The 23,136-nt window shown below is 36.2% G+C and overlaps 1 protein-coding gene across 1 annotated transcript in view; it reads left to right on the top strand.

The window, feature by feature from the left end:
• LOC109086868 (ribosomal protein S6 kinase alpha-4-like) overlaps positions 1-23,136 on the top strand; it is a 33,991-nt gene that overhangs the window by 6,472 nt on the left and 4,383 nt on the right. Inside the window, exons 5-16 of the mRNA XM_042725077.1 lie at positions 417-532; positions 949-1,056; positions 1,176-1,256; positions 2,654-2,757; positions 2,927-3,077; positions 7,199-7,360; positions 7,971-8,096; positions 8,201-8,334; positions 12,914-13,007; positions 13,204-13,374; positions 15,303-15,500; positions 18,668-18,827. Of these exons, the coding sequence (XP_042581011.1) occupies positions 417-532; positions 949-1,056; positions 1,176-1,256; positions 2,654-2,757; positions 2,927-3,077; positions 7,199-7,360; positions 7,971-8,096; positions 8,201-8,334; positions 12,914-13,007; positions 13,204-13,374; positions 15,303-15,500; positions 18,668-18,827 (1,605 nt within the window). The remainder of the gene's footprint in view (positions 1-416; positions 533-948; positions 1,057-1,175; positions 1,257-2,653; positions 2,758-2,926; positions 3,078-7,198; positions 7,361-7,970; positions 8,097-8,200; positions 8,335-12,913; positions 13,008-13,203; positions 13,375-15,302; positions 15,501-18,667; positions 18,828-23,136) is intronic.

Raw genomic sequence — 23,136 nt, 5'->3', positions numbered from 1 at the left:
CGGTACCGAATACTGAAATTTTGGTACCGTGACAACACTACTGCCAAGAAACAGAAGTAGTCTAATTCAATGTGCACTGTTTTGCACTGTTTGCAATTTTTTCATTAAATGTATATAAATTATGTCACTGTGTGTGTGTGTGGGGGGGTGGGGGTGGGTAAGTCCACCGTATAGTTTCCTGCTTTTTTGTCCTTTGCCAATCACACCTATGTTATATAAATCCAGTTGGATTTGTCTGAAAGAAGAAGGTCATATACATGTTGTGCTATTTATCGTTACTGTGATGTAAGCTGACTTATACACCATAATGTAAGACACTGGTCATGCCACCCACCCATAGTTATTTAGCTCTAGCTATTTGTATTTTAGTAAATTGGGGTTTTTGGAAAATGTTGTGAGTGTGTTTATTTCGGAAGACTATGTGAGTGGAGGAGAGATGTTTACTCACCTGTATCAGAGAGATCATTTCTCAGAGGATGAGGTGAGGATCTACGTGGGAGAAATTATCCTGGCCCTGGAGCATCTGCACAAGGTACTAACATCTTCTGGAGTATCTGCTGCCCACACTTTCATTGATAAGCACTTACAACCTTGTGCATATGCAAATTAGTTGAGTTAAATTCACTTATACAATTAATTAAATGTGCTGAAAACCATACACTTTTAAAATTATTTAATTGAATATTTTTATGCCTAAATTATTTGTAAATTAAATGCAGACAGGAAAAGAGGTAATTTTTAATTACTGTTTGGGAGAAATTTAATTATTTAGAATTATCAATAATATTTTATTATCCAAACTTTATAATAATTTTTTACTAAAATGAGCTTAACAGTTAAATTCAAACTGCTGAATCTATAAAAAGAGATTATGATGAGATTTTTGGTTTAAATTAAGATCTAAATGTTATCAGTTTTACTGTACTTTATTTGATCTTGTGGTTTCAGCTTGGGATTGTGTACCGGGACATTAAGCTAGAGAACATCTTATTAGACAGCGATGGTCATCTGGTTCTGACAGATTTTGGGCTGAGTAAGGAGTTTCTAGAAGAGGAGGTGAGAAAATAAAATCTAACAAATAATAACTTTAGTTTGGATTTATATATTTTTTCCACTGTATCCATGTTGTAATCCAGTGTGCAGTTCTCATGCTGCTATGTTTTGTTCACGCGTAGAAAGAGAGGACTTACTCATTCTGTGGCACTATAGAGTACATGGCACCAGAGATTATCAGAGGCAAAGCTGGCCATGGCAAGGTGAGAGGAGAGAAAATTAGTTGACAAATTTCACAAAATAATTTTGTCATATTAAAACATTTCATTTCACATAATAAAAAAAAAAAAAGTGAGCTATAGTTACAAAAAGAGAATCAAGAATTTGGCTTTTTTTGCATTGTGAAGTTCATTTTCTTGATAATTAAGCACTTTGCCAAATAAAATATCTATAATGTATTCATCTTTTTTGAGTTTGTATTAATCATTATTTACAAACATGATTCTCATTATAGTAATTACCTACAGCTGTCTTAAGCATATTTATTTTCATGCATGTGAAGCCGTGATAGTTTGCATCTTTTTTTCAGAGTAATGAGAATTATTATTATTATTTTTTTTTTTTACATTAGATTGATGTCTTTTTATTGCATTACAATAATGGGAATTTTTTGTCAAATTTGCATTTTTATGTTATTTTTTATTCTATTTTGCAAAATATACATGTATACTTTGGTTTTCATCAAAATATGACTCAGGCATGTTTTTAACCCTATTTGGATGGTAATAAATACATTTACATGACACCTGTAACCTTTAATCAATTAATGATATGCCCTGACACACCTCAGTGATAAAACATTCAGATGGGATGTTATCCATGTTGGAGGAGCAAATTTATTTAAGTTTATAATAGAAAATAATATCCTGTTTATGATTTGATTATTTAAATATCCTTTTAAAAAATGGGAAAATTAGCGATATAGTTTTAATGGTTTTGTCTTGCATTTTCTTCTCCAAATGATGGTTGTCATTTTAAAAAAGTGGAAATGACAAGAAATAAGTTAATTCAACCTCTTATAAGGTACACGTTGGACATGGCTATCTGTTTGACTAGTGAAATGATTAGTTGTCCATGCCCAACATTATATAAATGTATATAATGAATAAATTAAAAATATAAAGGACACTATAATGATGGCCCATTTGAAAAGGTTTTTTTTATTTATTTTTTTATTTTAACAGCTCCCACTCACTGTATTGGAGCAGTGATGTAATATTATTCTCATTAAGTTTTCAGCATTTGTTTTTAAAACACATGTACTGTATATTATCACAAAGCACATTAGTTACTATACCATGGTGGTGGCAAAAAGGATTTATAAAACAGATTTTGGACAGTCAAAACCAGCAGGTAATTTGGCCAGGAATTTTAATGCTGGTAGTGGAATACAAACACCAACATTTTGGAATTTAAATGCAATAAAAACACCGTCTGGGCCTTGTAAATGTTGAAATTACCATACGCCCCCATGAGAAACAATTACTGTCTGAATAGGTCTGTTGACAGGATTTTGTGAGATTGACCAAATTCTGATTAATGAGTGATAAAAGCATGACGTGTATGATAGTGGTAATGGTTAATTCCTTCCTGTCTGTAGGCAGTGGACTGGTGGAGTTTGGGGATTCTTATGTTTGAGCTGTTGACGGGAGCGTCTCCGTTCACTCTGGAGGGAGAGAGAAATTCCCAGAGTGAGGTGTCCAAGTGAGTCTCGCCCGCACATGGGCAAACTTCCATGACATTAATGATTTTCTCCACACGTCCAGATACACAGTGAACTCCCACAGTGTTTAAACTCCCAGTGGTAACTTTTTTTACGCATGCATCAGATAAGATATTTCCCAGAATTAAATGAACTTTTTGTCTCTGACAGGCGCATCCTGCGCTGTGAGCCTCCATTCCCCTCGATCATTGGCTCCTTGGCGCAGGATCTACTGCGAAAGTTACTGGTGAAGGACCCTCATAAAAGACTCGGCTCTGGTCCCAGAGGAGCCGAGGAGATTAAGTCTCATCCTTTCTTTAAGGTTCTTTCTTCATTCCATCTGCTTTCATTTTGCTTTTCAGATGTTTCTATTCCTCACACCTTAACTCTGTGTTCAATGTTGTTGTAATTATTGTAGTGATGTAGAAAGTTTGGTGACCAAAAATGGATTTTCAGTTTCGAAAACTGTTTTGAAGAAAATCAAGTTTTGTAAGGGCCCAAATCATTGATCAAAATGGTGAAATTTAATCCGCGCTTCTCCAGTGGCTCAGTTTGATGATGTGTCTGTTTTGTGGATACAACTTGGATAAGCTATAACAGGTTGTAAAATTGTATTGATTGTATTTACCTCAGGAAAGCCATTTTATGGTGACCGGGAGGGGACATATTCGGATTATTTAGTTTTGTCTGCATATTAACTTGTGGGACTGTGATATGTCATGGCCATGGGATCATTTTGTCGAGGAAAAAGTCCTTATGTTGTAGCCACGCAATGTGAAGTCGTGGCCTCAAAATCCAATGTTGAGGGAACGAGTTGAGATCCATTTTTCGTGGCCATGACTTCTTAACCATAATATAATAATATTCTTATAATTCTGATAATAATAATAATATTATTAACTGGTTAGGGCTATATTTTTATATTTATTATTATATATGCTTATTTCTAGGGCTGCCCCCAATGCTCGCCTATCATTCATCATCCTCAAATATGGCTTATCATCTGAAATATGTTAGTAGCAGCAACTTTACATGGCTGGTTAACCCAGAAAAATGTGCCCTATTCAAGTGACTGTGCATGGAAGCTGAATTAGCGCGCTTACTTGCTCTTAAAATACTCATTTTTGCTCATACAGATGAGAGTATCCTATTACATGTTTCAAATCTGTAAAGATTGCTTTGTTGTAAAATAATGGAAGCAAACAGAATGCACTCTCTGCCGCCTCGGCCTCTCTTAGCTTAAGTGCGAAACTCTGTATATACTTGCCTTACAGACATGAAAAATATATCTACAGAGAATGAAATATCTACTTTGAAATGAACTAATTAAAATGGAAAACAAATATTCTTGGATTATGTAACCTGTATGAAATCTGCATACAGGCGCCTCACTACTGCGGAGATGAGGAGTCAGTGTCGCCAACTTCATCTCATAAGCCGAAAACGCAGTTTTCACTAAATTATTAAAATGTTAATGCAGACGACTTACTATTTTACCCTGACACATTCATAATCATTACTTCTGCCGATGTGCTGTGGCAAGCTTTATGTGTGCGCTTGAGCACTTGTTAGGCTATGTAGGCTATTAAAAGCTCATTATAATTATTTAAATGGTTTAGTAATAAACGTGTGATTAGGCGACTTATGCTTAAAATCTGCTAGTCAACCATAAAAATCTTTAGCTGAGGGCAGCCCTACTCATTTCCCGTTTTAGGCTAATTTGTGTAGTGCTTTATCTTATGAACCTTCTGTATAATAATGCTAGTGTTATTAATATGCTACCATATATTTGCAAATACTGTAAACACCTGACAATTGACCTATTGGTAAGCCCTGTCTCCCTTAGTTACTGTTGCTCCCTCGGACAAACAAACAGAGCTGCTCACTCTCTCACAATGAAAGCTGTGAGTGTGAAAACCTTGTGCCACAATGTTTTTGAACAATTTTCAACACAGAAGTGGGAATTAAATATTCCATGGAGGGATATATAAAAGATTTTAAAATAAATATGCAGGGGGTAATTCGAAGCGAGGGTTCACAGATCACAATGCAAGCAGGAGAAGTCTCATATTACGGCCAGCATGATCGCGGATGACAACATGCAGGATCAACACTGTTCATGTATTGCTGGGTAGGATTAAATTAATTTACATTTAACCATTTGCATATTGAGAGACACTGAAATGTAGACCTTTGTTTATGTGTTTTTGACCTACACTGTACATGATGTGAGAGCAGTCCACTATTTAGGTTTGTACGTTAGCATGGACTCACTAACTTTAAAGGTGCTGTATGTAAGATTACGACTCTACTAAAGCATAAAAATACCATAATATGTTTGCAGATATTTAAGAAACATGCTAAGTTAACATACTTGTTTATCTGAAAAACAATGCTACAGTCAGTTATTCTCCTTTGAAAATGTGCGTTCCGGGCCGGAATGCTGGTCTTTGTTTTGGTTTTCTGAAACCCACCCACTGCCAGTTTACCCAATTATATATCAGCACCCCGGGTTGCCATTTGGCAGAAAACACAGCGTATTTCATTTCATTCACCGTCAACTGCACTCGTTCCTGTTTGTGTTGTCAATCTGGCAACCTGCCTGTGCAAGTCTGAGGAGGAGGGGCCGGGTGAAGAAAACCCTCTCCAATATTTTGAATTTGGACTGCAATACCTAGTTTAACCACTCGGTGTCAATCCTACATACAGCACCTTTAATGTTAGTTTTAGCCAGAGATACCTTGCTGAAGCATAACATGACATTAACGTTCTGCTTGAGCAGTTTAAAATGGTAACTAAATGAGAGTATGACAACAAGAAAATTATCAATATATGTTAATTTCAACCTTTAAACCTTTTGCACTTCCAGTAAAAAAAAAAAAGTATCATAATAAAAGCTTTATTGGTGTGTCGGGCATTTACAATTATTTACAAAAATATTAATTGAGGAAAGAGATCGAAATGAAAGGAAAACAAATCAAATACATAATAAATATAAACATAACTAATAATAATATTAAGCAAATATTATGTAAAATAGATGATCGGTTAATGGACTTACAAGACATTGGGATGGATAAAAATGATTTATGTACTTTATGTAACATTTATTCATGATAAACTTCATTCAAATGCTGTCTACATTGCGCGCAATACAGAACGGTAGCCTAGGCCTATGGTTAATATAATAATTTAATAATGCAAAGTAAATAATTTCAATAATATTTAATAATTATTTTAAAATTAGTAATTTCTTAATTCAAAAAAATATTAATAAATCCATCTCTCATAATCCCAGGTTGCTATGGTTACGCAGGTTTGTTTAGGCATTAAACTCGTGGCCACGAGAAAATATGTTGTTCCCTCAACATAGGATCTTGACTTCACATTGCGTGACCACAACATGAGGATATCATTACCTTCACAAAATAATCTTATGGTCATGACATATTACCACGTTCACGTTAGTTAATATGTCGTTCCCACAAATTAATATGTCGTGGCCACGACAAAACTAAGTGAACCAAACATGTTTCCTCCCGGTCAACATACTATATAATGTTAATCAGATAGAAAAAAAAAAAAGTAACATCAAGAGAGGAGCATTTTAATCCTAAAAAAAGCCTGTTGCAATGATTGGCTAACTTTTTTAGATAAAAAAATTAATAGCAATACATATTTATGGTTTTCAGATTTTAGACCTAGATCAATATAATGTCTCTCTAATTTCTAGATCAATATAATTTCTGTCACTCAAAGTATTTTTGTAAAGACTGTATTAGTGCTGTTTAAAGTCCACATTAAATCAGAATTTAAATGATTCTTAATGCAGATTAATTTCTGGATTTATGAATTTATGTAATTAATAGATATGGATAAATTAAGTCCCGTCCATTTTTTCTCATTCAGTAAGCTGTTTCACTTGGAAATGTGTCACAATATGTTAGTAAAGTACTTTGCATCACCCACTTTAAAGACTGTAGGAACCTAGACCTTGGTTAAGGCTGTATGTTTTACTTAATAAAAAGAAAGACACAGATCTTCATAGGAATTTTTGAAACTTAGCTTCAGTAAATGCTTTTCCTTCCAAAACTGATGAAGTTAGAGTGTGTTTTCAGTGTACATCGAACAATTTTATTTTCAGGTGTAGTAAAATGTTAGTTTCTCTTATATGTGAAATTTAAGTCCAAAGTAATTTTTGGTTTTACAAACAAAAGTGTCTGAATATTAAGTATTCATTCTGAACTGCATATCTATTGTTTCATCATTTAAAATAGCAACAATTTTTCTTCATATAAATGTTTGATCTGAAACATTTAGAAACTTAAAAAAAAATAAAAAATCAAATAACACTTGATACTTGATCTGATACAATGACAAGTGTTTTAAGTGTCCACATACTTTTTAAGGTTGTCACGGATCTCATCTGATTGATCTCTTTAGGGTTTAAACTGGTCCGACTTGGCTGAGAAAAAGGTTCAGAGTCCATTCCGACCAGAGCTACGTAATGAGTTAGATGTGGGTAACTTTGCGGAGGAGTTTACAGGAATGGAGCCGGTCTATTCTCCTGCCAGCACACCACCTAGTACAGACCGTCTGTTTCAGGTGCTCACACATACGAACACACCTGTCCCTGTGCTCCTTTCATGGAGACAAACACATGCATACAGTACATTACATCCCATTTCCTGCCACAGCCCTCCATTATTAATATCAACAGATAGTGTCACTTCACACGTATACGCACAAAGATGCAGTACAGCTTTGTAACTTAATACCCAAACACCCCGATCATGTCACACACACACACACACACACACACACGCACACACACACACACACACACACACACGCACACACGCACTTTATTGTAACACCTTCTTTGTCATGTGTACCCTGTTCCATGATGTTTTTAAATGGTTTTACCATTCCTGCTGGAAAATAGTGTAAACAAACCTTAGCTGGCCAAAACAGTCCAGTCTAACCAGCTAAACACTAGCCTAATCAGTCTGGAAGATCAGCTCGACCAGCTTAAGGAAATAATTGACGTATATTCATATAATTTCAAATCTTTTTTTTTTTTTTCCCATGGAGCATTTTTTTTTGAGAATAGAATATTCATTCAGACTAGCTAATACCAGGCCATTTTTTTCCAGAAGGGATTTTAGATTTTACTCTGTAACTCTGTAGTGATTCTATCCTTTCTTGCTCTCAGGGCTACTCTTTTGTGGCACCTTCTATCTTGTTCAATAAGAATGTGGTGATGGCGGATGTTCTGGATGCTCATGTGAATGTTGACAGGCCTGGTTCTGCTACAGTTCAGCGCAGTGCTATGCTAAAGGTAAACGGCACCTCCAAAACAATCTTTGAAAGATAATTTTTAAATAAATTTTTTTAAGTGGTAAAAAAAAGGTTAAACAGCATTGTTTCTTCTGTCTTTTTCAGGACTCCCAGTTCTTTCACCACTATGAGCTGTGCCTGCAGGGGGCTCCACTGGGCGAGGGTAGTTTTTCTGTTTGCAGGAAGTGCAGACACAGGCAGAGTGGCCAGGAGTACGCTGTAAAAATCATCAGCAGAAGGTAGAGACATTAAACCAAACTTTTTTATTGCTAAACCACATTTATGTCATTGCTTGAGTCACTATTTGTGGTTTCCACTAATTAATTAAGATATGGGTTGAGCATTAAAAGACAATTAAAAAAACAATAACATAATATTCTAAAAGCTGATGTACCCATTTTTAGTGGAAAAATTATGGAAGGCCACTTCAATGTAAAAGAATATGAAACTTTTAGTGAAGTAAAACAAATTAATCAAGAATAAATAATTTCATTTTCTCAGCATGATTTAAAAAAAAAATAATTCCCTTATTTTAGTCTAATATTAGTGTTTGCTCTATATTCTGAATTATTTAGTCAGTTATTGGAGAATTACAGTGTCCCTTAAACAGTGTTTGCTTCACTGTTATTCAGCAGCAGCACCACAAGAGAGAAAAAAGTTTATAAGTTTTTGAGATTGCATTCCAGTTTTAATATAATGAAAGACTGGGATGCTATGAAGTAATAAATCAACAATAAATAAATTATTGTTAGTGACTACTAACTTAGTTACCAAGTCAAAGAATGTGTTTACTTCATTAATAATTGTGTGAAGATTATTCATATTTATATGCACAGGAGAATTTCTCACTAAAAACTTCAGCCTAATTCATAACAAAATAATTTCCCATACGTAGTAGAGTGGGCCTACAGTGTATTCCCAAACACCAGCCATAGTGTTGTCTCGGTACCAAAATTTCAGTATTCGGTACCAATACCAGTGAAAATCCACGTTTCTCGGTACCAAGCAAAACACAAAAACATGCCAATTAAAAAATTTGACTATACTTTCCTTTAATCTAAACTGTGTACATATTTAATTTTAAAGGGATTTTAAAATGTTTAACTAAGTTGGCTAAAAAAATAAATAAAAAAAGCCCAGAACTGCTTTTCTGAGTGATATGACACAATGTTAATTTGTACATTCTCTAACACATATATTTTAGATTCACAATTCATTAAAAAGCCTCTGCTGTGTAAAAACACTAAATATCATCATGTCATCAAGTTTTTTTTAACCTAATAAAAGTTATAGGAGCATTAAACAGTTAATAAAGAATAGGGATGTGTCGGTACTAGTAACGGTACCGAACGGTTCCTGGGCAAATTACAAGTGGAAGTGATCATCCCTATCCCCTTGGAGTGGAGACTTTGGAGTGAGCAGGGCACTTGCGTGCAATTAAATAGTTGTTAGGAATGCACTTGGCAAAAGGAGCGACAGCATTTCCTCATTATCTTCAGCTGGGATGTTCCCATGACAATGCAGCACGTGTCCGTCAGCAGATTCGCTGATGGACACCGACATAAAAACAATATGCATTTTATATTTGAAAAAGTTTTATATATATTCTTTTTTATATATTATAAAGCATATTTTAAAAACTTTAAAAATATCAAATGTATGTTTATTTGCAAGAGTTATGCTAACAACAATAAAAAGACATTTATAACAGTAAAACAGCGACATCTGCTGACGGACACGTGCTGCGTTGTCACGGGAACATGTGTCGGTACTACCGATACTAGTACCGACACATCCCTAATAAAGAAACTTAATTCTAATGCTCATTATATTAGTGTTAGCCACGCTTATGCTAACGATCAACTACTCTAATAACAGTGTTCATTTCAATCCGACATTCAAATGAAATATTTCATAGTGTTCATAACAGAAGTGGTGTTTCTCACAGCGGCATATGCAAATTCATTCTCTGCCAGCAGGAGGTGCTTGTAGAGTGCGCAAGAGAGAGAGGTTTCCCCAGTAACGACTTCCCCAGTAACGACTGTAATCAAATAAGCACTGAACCTGAGCTCACAAACGCTGCTCAGGCAATACAGGCAAGATTAAATGAAAATGACATCCATAATTTTCTGAAGACAGTCGGTTTTCTTCAGAAATACAGTGATATAATGTCTGTCTTTAAAGTGTTTTGTTAGTTTGGTGTGTTTCCTCCTTTTGAGGTTGCCTCATCTCAGTGCTTTTATGAAGAGAGCGCATCTGCGCATCAAGAACCGGGTAGACCGGCTACTCTGTACCACCAGTACTTAAAAAAAAACTGGTACCGTAACATTTTCGTTTTTTTAGTACCGACTTGGCAGCGAAGTACCGGGTCTTTTGACAACACTAACCAGCCATAAGACATTTTATTTCCAACAATTCTTTAGTCTTAGCACGAGAGGTGTTTGATATTGACAAAAAGAAAATTATATTTTGATATTTTCTGGGGTTTTATCAGTAGAAAATATTTTCCTGATTGTGTTTTTGTGCTAGTACTTGGATTAATTTGGCCTGTCATGGATCACTGACTTTCAATGCTTTTCATATTCTTCAAATTCTGTGTGATGGTTACTTCACAGCAGTGACAGAAATGAACTTTTCCATTAAGGAGTGATATACTATATGCTCCCCAAAACTGTTTTCGAAGGACTTTTTAAAAAAATCTTTGTAAGGAAAAAATTTCCTAACCTTATTGGATGTATGCATTTCCTTTGTCAAATTTGTACATTTAATCGAATAAATTCAAGTAGAATAATAAGACAACATAGGGCTGTTATCAACAAAATCCATTTTGCACTGCAGTGGTGGCTACATCTGAAGTGGCATTTTGGTCAATCAGATCACAAGTAGATGAGGGAGACACATTACATTTACACCTGATGTTTAAATCTTTTAAGTCTCTTTTGTCCACTTTCAAGCACTTCTGTCCTGATTTTTTTGAGGGAAGGGTCTGTGGGCAGGTATATGTATAGGTTTTTTTTCTGATCTTTCGATCTAATGTTGTGAAAAAAAAAATTACATAAGAAAGTGAAAGGAGACGAAGGAAAAGGATACAGAGAGCAGCAGTTTTCGCTTCTGCTCCCATAGCCACAGAACTATGCCACACTACTGTAGAATCAGGACTGGTAAGAGAATTTTGTTCATTGTATATTTTTCACTTTCCAACCAAACTTACGATTTCAGCCAGCAAAGTTTAAATCCTGTCTGGCTAGTGCACTTCAATGACACGTCTCATAACGTTTAAGAATCAGGTTAGTGTGCAGTGAGTAGGCAGTCTTTTGTGGCTGTTTTAATGGATTTAACCACATGAGCATCTGCACTATACTGTAAAAGCAATCTGATCATATTTGTATTTGACTACTTTTGTTTCATCCCACATTTACACCTGTATGTACACCTGTTGTGATCGGACTGACAAAAATGCAACTTAATACCATGTGTAAACAAGGACTAAAACGGCTGTTCATTTAGAAACTAAGTAACAGTCTTTATGAATGGGTTATTGTAGGGCTGCCCCCTAATAGTCAGCTAATTGTTAGTTGACCAGAAGAGGCTTTGTCGACCAAAAATTTATTAGTCTTAGACGCAGAAAAAAAAAAAAAAATCCACAGGCGAAGTCACGCAGTCTGTAACTCACAGATTGTTAACGGCTAGTCTATGGTAATACAGTACATCAGGCAGGACATCCAAACGCTCGCCTATTCATCAACCTCAAATCTGAAATATGTAAGTATTAGCAACTTTACATGGCCACTCAATGTAATGTTAACCTAGAGAAATGTGCCCTATAGTGTCTGTGTGGAGTGTGGAAGCTGAACAGTAGCACGCTTACTGCAGGACAGATGGAGGTGCCGGTGCGCTCACTTACTCCTAAAATACTGGTCATTTGTGGCCATACAGATAAGAGTAACACTTCTTTCGAATCTGTAAAATACTCTACGTTTATTTGTGTGCACTCACAATAAAAAAAAAATTGCAGTTTTGTGAAATAATGAAAGCAAACAGGATGCGCTTTCTGCCGTCTCTGTCTGTGAACTTGAGCACGAAACACCGTGTGTATCTTTACTTTACAGACATAAAAAAATATTTCTATAGAGAGTGAAATGTCTACTTTTAAATGAACAAGTTCAAATGAAAAACAAATATTCTCAGATTATGTTATATTATGTTATATTATGTTATGTACCGCTATGAAACCTGCATACAGGTGCATGATGAGATGAAGAGACAGTGTTGCCAACTTCATCTTTTAAACCGAGAACAAAGAAAGAACTAGTTTATCAAAATATTAAAATGTTAATGCCGCCTCCTTCCTTTTTTTCCCTGAAACATTCATAATCATTACTTCTGCGTTGCACTGTGGCAAGCTTTATGCGTGTGCTTGAGCACTTATTAGGCTATGTGCGCAATCAAAGGCTCCTAATAATGATTTAAATGGTTTATTAATAAACGTGCGATTAAGCGACTAATTCTTCAAATGAATGACTACTAGTCAACCAGAAAAATCCTTAGTCGAGGACAGCCCTAGGTTATTGAATCATTCAGAAATGCAGATTCATTCAGTAATGAAACAGCTCTGTGTGTTGCTCTGAGATGGCTTTCTAACTGTGTTCTAATAGGCTACATCATGCAGTGAATATGTGAACTCTTGGCATGTTTTTGTTTGGTTTTTGCAAAGCGAGTGACATACTCGATAATGCCCATTATAAAAACACCAATTACGACTTTATCATAGATGAAACATATCGCACACCCCTACTCATAGATTTTCTGCCGTTGCAGGATGGAGGCAATGACTCAGAAAGAGATAGCAGCACTACGCCAGTGTGAATCTCACCCCAACATCGTCACGCTCAATGAGGTCTATACCGATCAGGTATGCCACACATACAGTACCTAGCTATCATAATGAAGACATTATGCTTTTTTTAAGAAAAAAAGTAATATGTATACATACCTGGTCACATATGTTTTACATTGTTACTTCTCTTTTTATAGCTTTTTACTACACCTTTATATCACTACTTTCTTTTTTTTTTTTGTTCCTATTTTCTCTGTTCCATCTCTTGCAGTATCACACGTATCTGGTTATGGAGTTGTTGCGTGGTGGAGAGCTGTTGGAGCGAATAAGGAAAAAGAAGATGTTTGCAGAATGGGAGGCAAGTCAGCTGATGAAGAGTCTGGTGTCTGCGGTCAGCTACATGCATGAGGCTGGAGTCGTACACCGAGACCTCAAACCAGAGGTAAAGAGACAGATACTGGCAAAAATAATTACATATATAAAATATTTAGTTTCTAGGGCTGAGGTAACTAACTAGCTACACCCTAGCAGCTAATCAAAACACTGTCAGGGTGCTAAAAATAACTCTAAACATGATGTTTGCAGAGTAAATTTAAAATCTTCTTATGAGGGATAGATTGAAAAGTTCATCAGCTTGAAAGTACAGCAAAAGGAATATGTCTACTTGATGTATTGAAATGTTGTCATGACATTTAAATTTTTAGCTTTGATGGAATACCTTGATATAAATATACATATTCAATCCCACAGGGAAATATTAAGGGCATACAATTTGAACTATTTCCAAATACATTACAAATTCCTCTTTAAACACCACTTATCGTGGGGGAGTTTTGAAAAATGTACATTTATGAATGTTATGTACTGTAATGTAACAGGCTACCACTAGCAAGTGACTAACCATGTCCCTTTAGTGGCTCCGTAGAACCCATTATTTGTTTTCTGTGCCTTTCTGAATACGGATTCAGCCACACCTCTAACCCAGTCGGGGGTGTTTGTTGTCAACACAGAACTCCTATTTGACATTGTCCCAAGTTACTGTAACCGTTATATGCTTACGCAAATCTTTTCAAGTCTACAGTGTGCGTCAGACAGTGTGTTCGGAAAACATGGGGAAATTTCTTAAGACAATAATCGCACAACCTATTTGATGTTCTCTAATTAAATCAACTAATCGAATATTCGAAAATCATGACCCATCCCTAAAATATATATATATATTAGGGCTGGGCAAGTTAACGCGTTATTATCGTGTTAACGCATTAATTGATTAACGGCGACAATTATTTTATCGCGTTAACACAGTTTTTTTATTATTATGAAAGTCCGTTGCTCACTGGCTCTGAATACACATACAGACAAATCATGTGTCACAGGAGGGGATGTTCCCTATCAAATTAGGCATCAACAGTCACAAACCACTGTCCACTGTTTTTTTTAACAGAAAAGAATGCAACGAGTTCGTAATCATGACTTTATAAGTTGGAAATAGGAAGTTTCCCATAGCACGTGAAGACAGCAGAAAAGTGCTCTCGCTCAATAAGTGAATCGTTTTGTTAACTGTGGTTTATTATTTTGAGTCGTATGGGACGCGGTAACACACGTCCCTCGCAATATATTGCTTTTGCCGCTTTTGCCGCTCAAAAATATTTTTTAATAAGAAAGATACAATACTGACAAATATTTTTATCTTTGCCCAATTTGGCCTATATGTATATTTTGACAACACTAATATGTAGATTTGTTGATATTTGAACAGCAAACAAATAAATTAACACAAGGATGGACATCCTGATATTTGAATGCTTTAAAAGATCAACTAAAATGCAGTGACAAAGTGAGCAGCCTTAATGGTGTTCTCTCTCTAAATGTATAAAAGGATGCTGTCATGCGTTGAGAAAAGCATTATGCTCACATCTGTTGCAGCGCTAACTGGCCGTGCTCTATTCAGTATCTCATTCTCTCATTCAAATCTCCCATCAGCTGTGTGATCATCACTCATAGTTTGCTTGATTTCACTCTGATATTATACATTCAGCGTTCACTCTGTGCTCAGCTATCCATGTGCTGATTTGTGTCCGTGCAGTGGAATTTTAATGTGCCATCCACATGCAGGTAAAAGGACTGTAGACGAGAGACTGTCGACATTAATCTTCATCAGTGGGATTTTTTCCTAAATGAGATCTTTCAGCCATCGCTTAGACCAACTGCCTTCAATACGCACTGCACGTTTTAATACATCACAATGCATCATAATTGGATCAGCAATGCCAAAATGTCAAATCCTTGTAACGCAGAACCTCTTGTGGTTATTGTCAATGCATAGCCGTATGTCACGTATTGTCCCTCTTTTTTCACCTCCTCTGGCAGAACGTGCTGTTTGCTGATGAGTCGGATGACTCAGTGTTGAAGGTGATTGATTTTGGATTTGCGCGGTTGTTTCCAGCGGGAAGCGGCAGCGCGCCCCTGCAGACCCCCTGCTTCACCCTGCAGTATGCCGCACCGGAGCTCTTCCACAGCTCGGGATATGACCAGGCCTGTGACCTCTGGAGCCTCGGGGTGATCCTGGTAGGTTTGAGTATATATAAGTGTGCTTGAGGATATTTATGTTTGTGGATGAAGTACTGTTTTAGACTGGACTGCCAAATGTATTGTTTTATTCAGGGGAGAAATAAATGTTAAATTTTAAATAAATAAATTTAATTTCATTTAGATAAATTCCAAAAGTAAACTTAAAGGGGTCAAATGACGATGCTAAAAAGAACAATATTTTGTGTATTTGGTGTAATGCAATGGGTTTACATGTTTAAGAAACACATTATTTTCCACATACCGCACATTATTGTTGCTACTGTCTGCCCCGCCTTTCTGAAACGTGTCGATTTTTACAAAGCTCATTGTTCTGAAAAGCGAGATGTGCTTTAATTGGCCAGCTATCAGGTGGTTTGTGATTGGCCAAATACCTCAAGTGTGTGGTGGAAATGTTATGCCCCTTACCATATTTGGAAACACACAGTGTCTCCACAACATGGCGGCGGCAACAATCTTTGTGTAAACATTTGTGCAGTGTTATGTAAATCGTCCAACACAGTAACGTAGATATGTAGGGGCATTTAAATTTTAGGAAGGCGTGGACGAGTCTTATAAAGAATATCTCTTTGGGTTTGAGACTTTAGTCTTTGCAACTTTCCGAATCTTGTATATGTATGATTGCACGTACAGCTTGTTACACTCCTAAGACGAAGGAAAACTTGAAATCGCATCATATGACCTCTTTAAACTACTTGAATCATTGGGTAAGTGCTTGGGATATACTGTAGCATATAATCTATAAAAACACTTTTTTTAAAAAAACTAATCTGGCTTACTTTCTGTTTGTCTATCCATCCATCCATCTGTCCATCAGACTATCTCTCTTTCCATCTATCATTTGTCTATCCGTCTATCTATCTGATAGATTGCATAACCTTGAAACTACTTCAAACTGAAAACCTTAAAATATAATCTTTTAATCTTTAAAAATGCCAGGCTTTCTCAAACCAACATCAGAGTTTGTCTGGAACAATTTTTAAAGTCACCATGAAATCAAAATGTAAAATTCTTATTTTTTTAATGGAATACTGCAGTGTTTATTATAAATAATTTATCCAAGCACTAATCAAAAATGTTAACCTCCCCTCCCCCTCAAAAAGACTCATCTTCTCTTCTGGTCACAGGATATGGCGCAAGGGCGGAGCTAGTGACGTGAGGGCTAAACGCTGGGGGGGAAAACTGAAGCAGATGCTTCACTTTATAGAAATCAATGCATTGACCAGTGCAGTGACCAACACAAGCCATGGTGGAGTACACTACCCTTAAAAATGCACTCAGTCATTCAGGCAGTCTCTCTCTCGCTCTCTCTCGCGCGCGCACGCGCTGTTAGGCATGTTTGTGCCGTTGATTGTCCTCGTCGTCATCGTCCTCAATAAATAAAACATTTCTTCATGCTACGGTGTCACCGGTGAATCCAGTGGAGAACAATCCCCTCACAGCTAACTGCAAACTGGCATTGAGATCTACCTCCATTTTTTTAGCAACGCCCCAAATTCCAACGATCCAATCGATTCCCGAAGGAAGAAATCAAGTCCCGCCCTCTCATTGCACATGCTGTTTCACTTGGATAGATATCACAGTAGAGAAAAAAGACAATCGCTACTTCCGTTTCCGTTTAAAGTGTCTTAATATTGTGTTGGAGTCCCCTACAACAGGTTTAAATGCATCTAAGGTCAGAAAACTCAAAATATACATTTAATATTAGAGTCATTTGCCAATGATTTCAAAACGATTCGTTCAAAGCAAGTTCGGAGCAAACCCCTCCCTTCCATAAGCCTACTCTGCTCTGACTGGTCAGCTGGCCAAGCCTGTTGTGATTGGCACAGAGAGGAGTCCTTGAGCCAGTTAGCCAGCGGTGTGATTGACAAAGCACCTTTACATAAAACAGTAATATAGTGCTCCAATCCGTTCTTATAATAATGACATAAAATACAAAAACACTTATGCAAGTGAATCATGCCCACAGCTAAAGTTTAACTGCTAAACTGTGAACACTTGGTGGATACGTTAGCTGAGTGCTAACGTGACTGATGGAACAACACAGTTTGTAAACCAAAATATGTTTACTGTAATGTTTGAAGAACATGTTTGTCTTAACTTTTAATCAGAATGCAGAACAGCTGTATCACAGGCACAGCAACAGAAGGTTTGAACTGTATTTCTGTGGTATCCCTGAACACAGCGTCTTCTTAAACATGATATAACCACACTAACTAGTGGAAGTGTTTGTGGGCAAGTCATACTCTGTCCGTATTTCGCGGGCAGGTGGGGACTATGCAAATGTGTTGCCCAGTGACATATACCGGTAACAGGCAAAAGATTCGAAAATATGATGACTCGTTTAGGCGATTCAGAACCGACTCTCTCTTTTGAGAGACAATATCTTTATTTATCATGCATCCAGTTTTCATTTAAGGATAGCTACATTGTAAACTGCAAAATAGATAATTTTCAAAAACCCATATGTCCTGCTCTTTAAAGTCTAGTTTCTTTATACACTCCTGAACAAAATCTAAGGGATTTGGGGATACTTATCCCCAAAATGAAAATTTTGTCCTTAATCACTTACCCCCATGTCGTTCCAAACCTGTAAAAGCTTTGTTCGTCTTCGGGACACAATTAAAGATATTTTGGATGAAAACCGGGAGGCCTGTGACTGTCCCATAGACTGCCAAGTAAATAACAGTGTCAAGGTCGATAAGAGGTATGAAAGTCATCATCAGAATACTCCATCTGCCATCAGATGTGCAATCTGGATTATATGAAGCGATGGGAACACTTTTTGTAAGCGAAGAAAACAAGAATAATGACTTTTTTACAATAATTGCTTTGTCAACAGTCTCCTCTGTGTCTCTCCATATCACCGTATGCTGCATATGCTCTTCTGTATCATCCGCACCACAAGGATTTCTTGTTTTCTTTCAAATCAAAGCTAAAATTGTTCCTGTTTCTTCTTTTGGCATTTTGAAGCAGTACTTACAACCTGGTTATGATCCACCAGCACAAAATGCGAATACTTGTAATGTTTCCCCTGGTCTTAAGAGTTTGTTCAGGAGTGTATAATTTTACAGTTTGTTCACAAATGTTAAACCAAAAATGTAATATAAAATGCTGATATTATTTGTGTCATTCTTTTTCATCAGTACACCATGCTCTCTGGCCAAGTTCCATTCCAGAGTGAGAAGAAAGGAATGACATCATCGCATGCAGCTGACATCATGCACAAGATCAAGGAGGGAGATTTCTCATTGGATGGAGAAGCCTGGAAGGGTGTGTCTGAAGAGGCCAAAGATTTAGTGAGAGGTACTTTTACTGAAAGAATCAAAACTTGCTTGTGTGGTGAAAAATCTTACTCCAAGGTATGCTGGGTATGCCATAATCAGAAATAGCCTAGTTATTTGTATTACTATAGAAGATACGTTAGATAACCTCCAACTTATCTTGTCTCCACACATAACATGTTAAATTAATTTATTTGGTTATTTCAAATTAATTGTGTTAATTAAAGCGGTCCTATTATGCCCTTTTACAAAATTTTTATTTGGTTTTTGAGGTGTGCTAAAATAGGTTTTCATTCTTGATTATTCCAAAAACGCATTTTTTTTTTACATTATTGCAGCACCTCTCTTCCCAGAGTGAATGCACTGTTTAGTTCCTGTTGTGTGCTCTGATTTGCTAGTTGTGATTGGCCAACTGCTTAGAGTATGTTTTGTTTCATGTTTTTTTTTTTTTTTTTTTTTTTTTTCTGTGGTTGGAAATTATTTAAGCAAGTGACTTTTTGAAGTCACAGTATCTGGAAGAAACACACTGTAAGTCCAGCTGAGCCATTTGGAAACACATAATAGGACCCCTTTAAGCACAACAACGTAACACTAGTTACACATAATACATATTATTGCTACTACTAGTGATGTATTCTGAGGTGACACCAATGAACAATAACATAAGCAAAGAATTTTCATGATTATGTGTTATGTGACTTCTCCCGAATTTGAAATTCAGTAGTAACTTTATAAAAACTAGTCACATAAGTTTTTTTTTTTTTTTTTTTTCATTTATTTTATAATTACAACATCACTTTCAGCTGTATTTAGCATGCATGCGAGCATCCATAAACAAGATGCTTTTAATCTAGCAGCGCACACACACAGTTTTACATTTACATTTGTGTATTTACCAGACGCTTTTATGCAAAGCGACTTAAAAGTGGTACAAAAGCAATTCTTCAAAGAGCCAACAATATTTGTAATATGCCGTGCCTTTGAAGTAGAGGGCCTGCACTGTGATTGGGATCCTGTGGGAGCAGGGGGTTTTACCTTCACTGCAGGCAGGAGTGGGTGGTCAAAAAAATAGCGCAAATTTGGAACATAACAAGAATAATGGAGTTACATAAATACTAGGCTTGCTGTGGTAGTCTGAGTTACATGGTGTTTGGTTGTACATGATTATATTACTTGCCCACCATGGCACTCATTTTGAAAAAGTAAGCTACAGTTTTAAACTGGAAACGTCTGATCTGCTCCATACAAGCCATGGCTTCCAGGTCTGTGTGACAAAACCTGCCCAATGGCCAGTCAAAAATAGCCCAAAGTAGAGCAACGACCATATTCCAAATATCAAAACTCAAAATATGTAATTTTCTATACAATACACAAAATTATATACAATATTAGAATGTTTGTGGTGGGTTGAGTGAGTGAGCACTTGAGAAACTATAAAATCCTGGAAAATCAGGTGAGATGATTACAGAACAGAATACAAAACAGACATATGGCATAATCTAAATGAATGTGCTCACATACCTCTCATGCAGCACAAATTCAAATGTCCATATTCATATTGTAACATATGGTTGTTAAAATATTATTTCTTTTTGAACATAGATTTGTTCTTCACACATTCCAGTATCCTAGTACAACAGCAGCCTTCGTACGCACTAACAACGTACGCAGCTTAATTTGGTTAACTGCATTTTACTTTAATGATAAATAGGCTGCAATGTGAAGTTAGCAATGCTAGGACTGATATGTTGTTTGTTTTTGTGCATATTTCTGGGCATTTTGTAAAAATGCAATAAAATGAATAATCTGTGATTTGTTCATTCTCTTTAACTTTTATTTAATTGACAAAGTACAAATAAAACATTTCCAAAGTTTTCACTGATCAGCATAAATGTATTGTGTAAATATGAACAAATTGTTGTTTTGTTTTGTTGGATACAGTCTAAAAAAGTTTTGGGAGAGGGGTGTTTTTAACACTGTCACATCAACTTTCCCTTTAATTACGTTTCATTGTTTGGGAATTAAGGATACTAATTGTTAAAGTTTTGCAAGCAAAATTTTTGTCCAGTCTCTCTTGGCTTCAGATGCTCAGCAGTCTGTGATCGTCGTTGTCAGGATTCTCCTTATCAACCAACAGCAGACTGTGTTTAGTGACCGCAGTTTTCAGAAGTACTCCTGAGCCCATGTGGCTATATTTAACATAGCAGCATGATGGTTTCTTATGCAGTGCGATCTGTGGGCTCAAAAGCCATGCACATTCAACTGAGGTTTCCTACCTTGCCCTACATGTACTGTGATTTCTCTGGATTCCCTGAATCTTTTCAAAATATTATGTGTGGTAGTTGGTGAAAGACCAAAATTCTTTGTGATTTTCCATTGCGAAATGTGATTCTTGATTTGTTTGACACTTCTCTCATGAAATTTGGCACAAAGTGATGAGCCATGATCCAGCTTTGCTTACAAAGACAAAGATGCTCCTTTTATACCCAAACATGATACCTTGACCCATTACCAATTCACCTGCTTACTGTGAACTGTTACAAAACAGTTAAAACCGTATATTCTATAACCTTTTCACTTTTATTTTGCCTCTGTCCTAACTTTTTTGGAATGTGTTGCAGCCATCAAAATACATTTACGTTGGTCAGTGAAAACTTTGAAAATGTTTTCTTTGTACTTTTGTCAATTAAAGAGCAGGTCATATGGGTTTTTGAACCCCCAAAAATGCATGATAAAAATATTGTCTCTCAAAAGAGAGAGTCGGTTCTGAATCGCCTTAACGAGTCGTTTTATTTACAAATCTTTTGCCTGTTACAGGTATACGTCACTGGGTAACACATTTGCATAATCCCCGCCTGCGAAAGTCTGACCTGCCCACAAACACTTCTGCTAGTTAGTATTTACATCATGTTAAAGAAGACGCTGTGTTCAAGGATACCACAGAAATGCAATTTGAACCTTTTGTTGTGTGCATGTCATTTTACCATGGATTGCTTCTCTAATCTTGGCTTTTATCTTCGTTGGCTTCTAATCTTCTTAATTTGGACTAAAAAACTCTCTGAACCACAACCTGTAAGTAGTACGATTGATACGTTGAGTACATTTTCAATTGAGTGCTCAAAAAAAGTTTTTGTGCTAATATGTTATGTATACCTAGTGCAGCTTTAGGTTTCCAGGTGAAGCACAATATTATTGTCTTACTGAAGTAATTCTGATAATTCGGTGTGAACCTGCTCTTTCCTAAGAATGTGTCGATTATTGTAGACTGATGTTTTTCTGATGACTTTGTTTAATAATAAACAATGTAGTGTAGCACACAGACTTTATGATCATTGTGAAATTGCTGTTTATTGTGCTGCACCGGCAGTTATAGGCTGAATGCGGGAGAGATGAGCAAGTGTTAGGCTGCTGTGCCTGTGATACAGCTGTTCTGCATTCTGATTAAAAGTTAAGTCTTTTGTCTGTCATTCTTCAAACATTACAGTAGACATATTTTGGTTTACAAACTGTATTGTTTCATCAGTTAGTCACGTCAGCACTCGGCTAATGTATCCACCAAGTGTTCACAGTTTAGCAGTTAAACTTTAGCTGTGGGCAAGATTCGCTTGCATAAGTGTTTTTGTATTTTATGTCATTATTATAAGAACGGATTGGAGCACTATATTGTTTTGTGTAAAGGTGCTTTGTCAATGGTTGTGCTGGCTAACCGGCGCAATGACTCCTCTCTGTGCCAGTCACAACAGGCTTGTCCAGCTGACCAATCAGAGCAGAATAGGCTTGAGTAAGGGAGGGGTTTGCTCCGAACTTGCTGGGAACGAATCATTTCCTAATCATTGGCAAATGACTCTAATGTTAAATGTATATTTTGAGAAAATTACAATGTTTTCTGACCTTAGATGCAATTAAACCTGTTGTAGGGCACTCCAACACAATATTAGAATACTTCAAAATACCATATGACCTGCTCTTTAAATAAAAGTTAAAGAGAATGAACAAATTACAGATTCTTGATTTTATTGCAGTTTTACAAAACGTCCCAACTTCTCTGCATTTGGGGTTGTATGTGTTTTATGTTAATTTCACTTTGAAATACATAGAGTACATAGCAAAACCAGAAAATATAAAATTCTTTGATACATTCCTTGATTTTTTTTCCCCCTCAGTTCTTTAGCCTGTTTTGTCCCAGTACTCCAAAATCATTTGGCAGTTCTCCTATGACTGGATCAATTTGGGTAACCTAAATGTGTGTCATTTAAATCAGATTTAAGTTTACAGTCCAAATTGAGGATTCAATCAGAAAAGCCCTTGTTACAGGATCTTCTAGTTTATGA

Source organism: Cyprinus carpio, chromosome B5 (assembly GCF_018340385.1).
Source record: "Cyprinus carpio isolate SPL01 chromosome B5, ASM1834038v1, whole genome shotgun sequence".
In the NCBI taxonomy this organism is placed as follows: Eukaryota; Metazoa; Chordata; class Actinopteri; order Cypriniformes; family Cyprinidae; genus Cyprinus; species Cyprinus carpio.
Note: the sequence above shows the minus strand (reverse complement) of the source record. Positions and strands in the feature narration are given on the sequence as shown.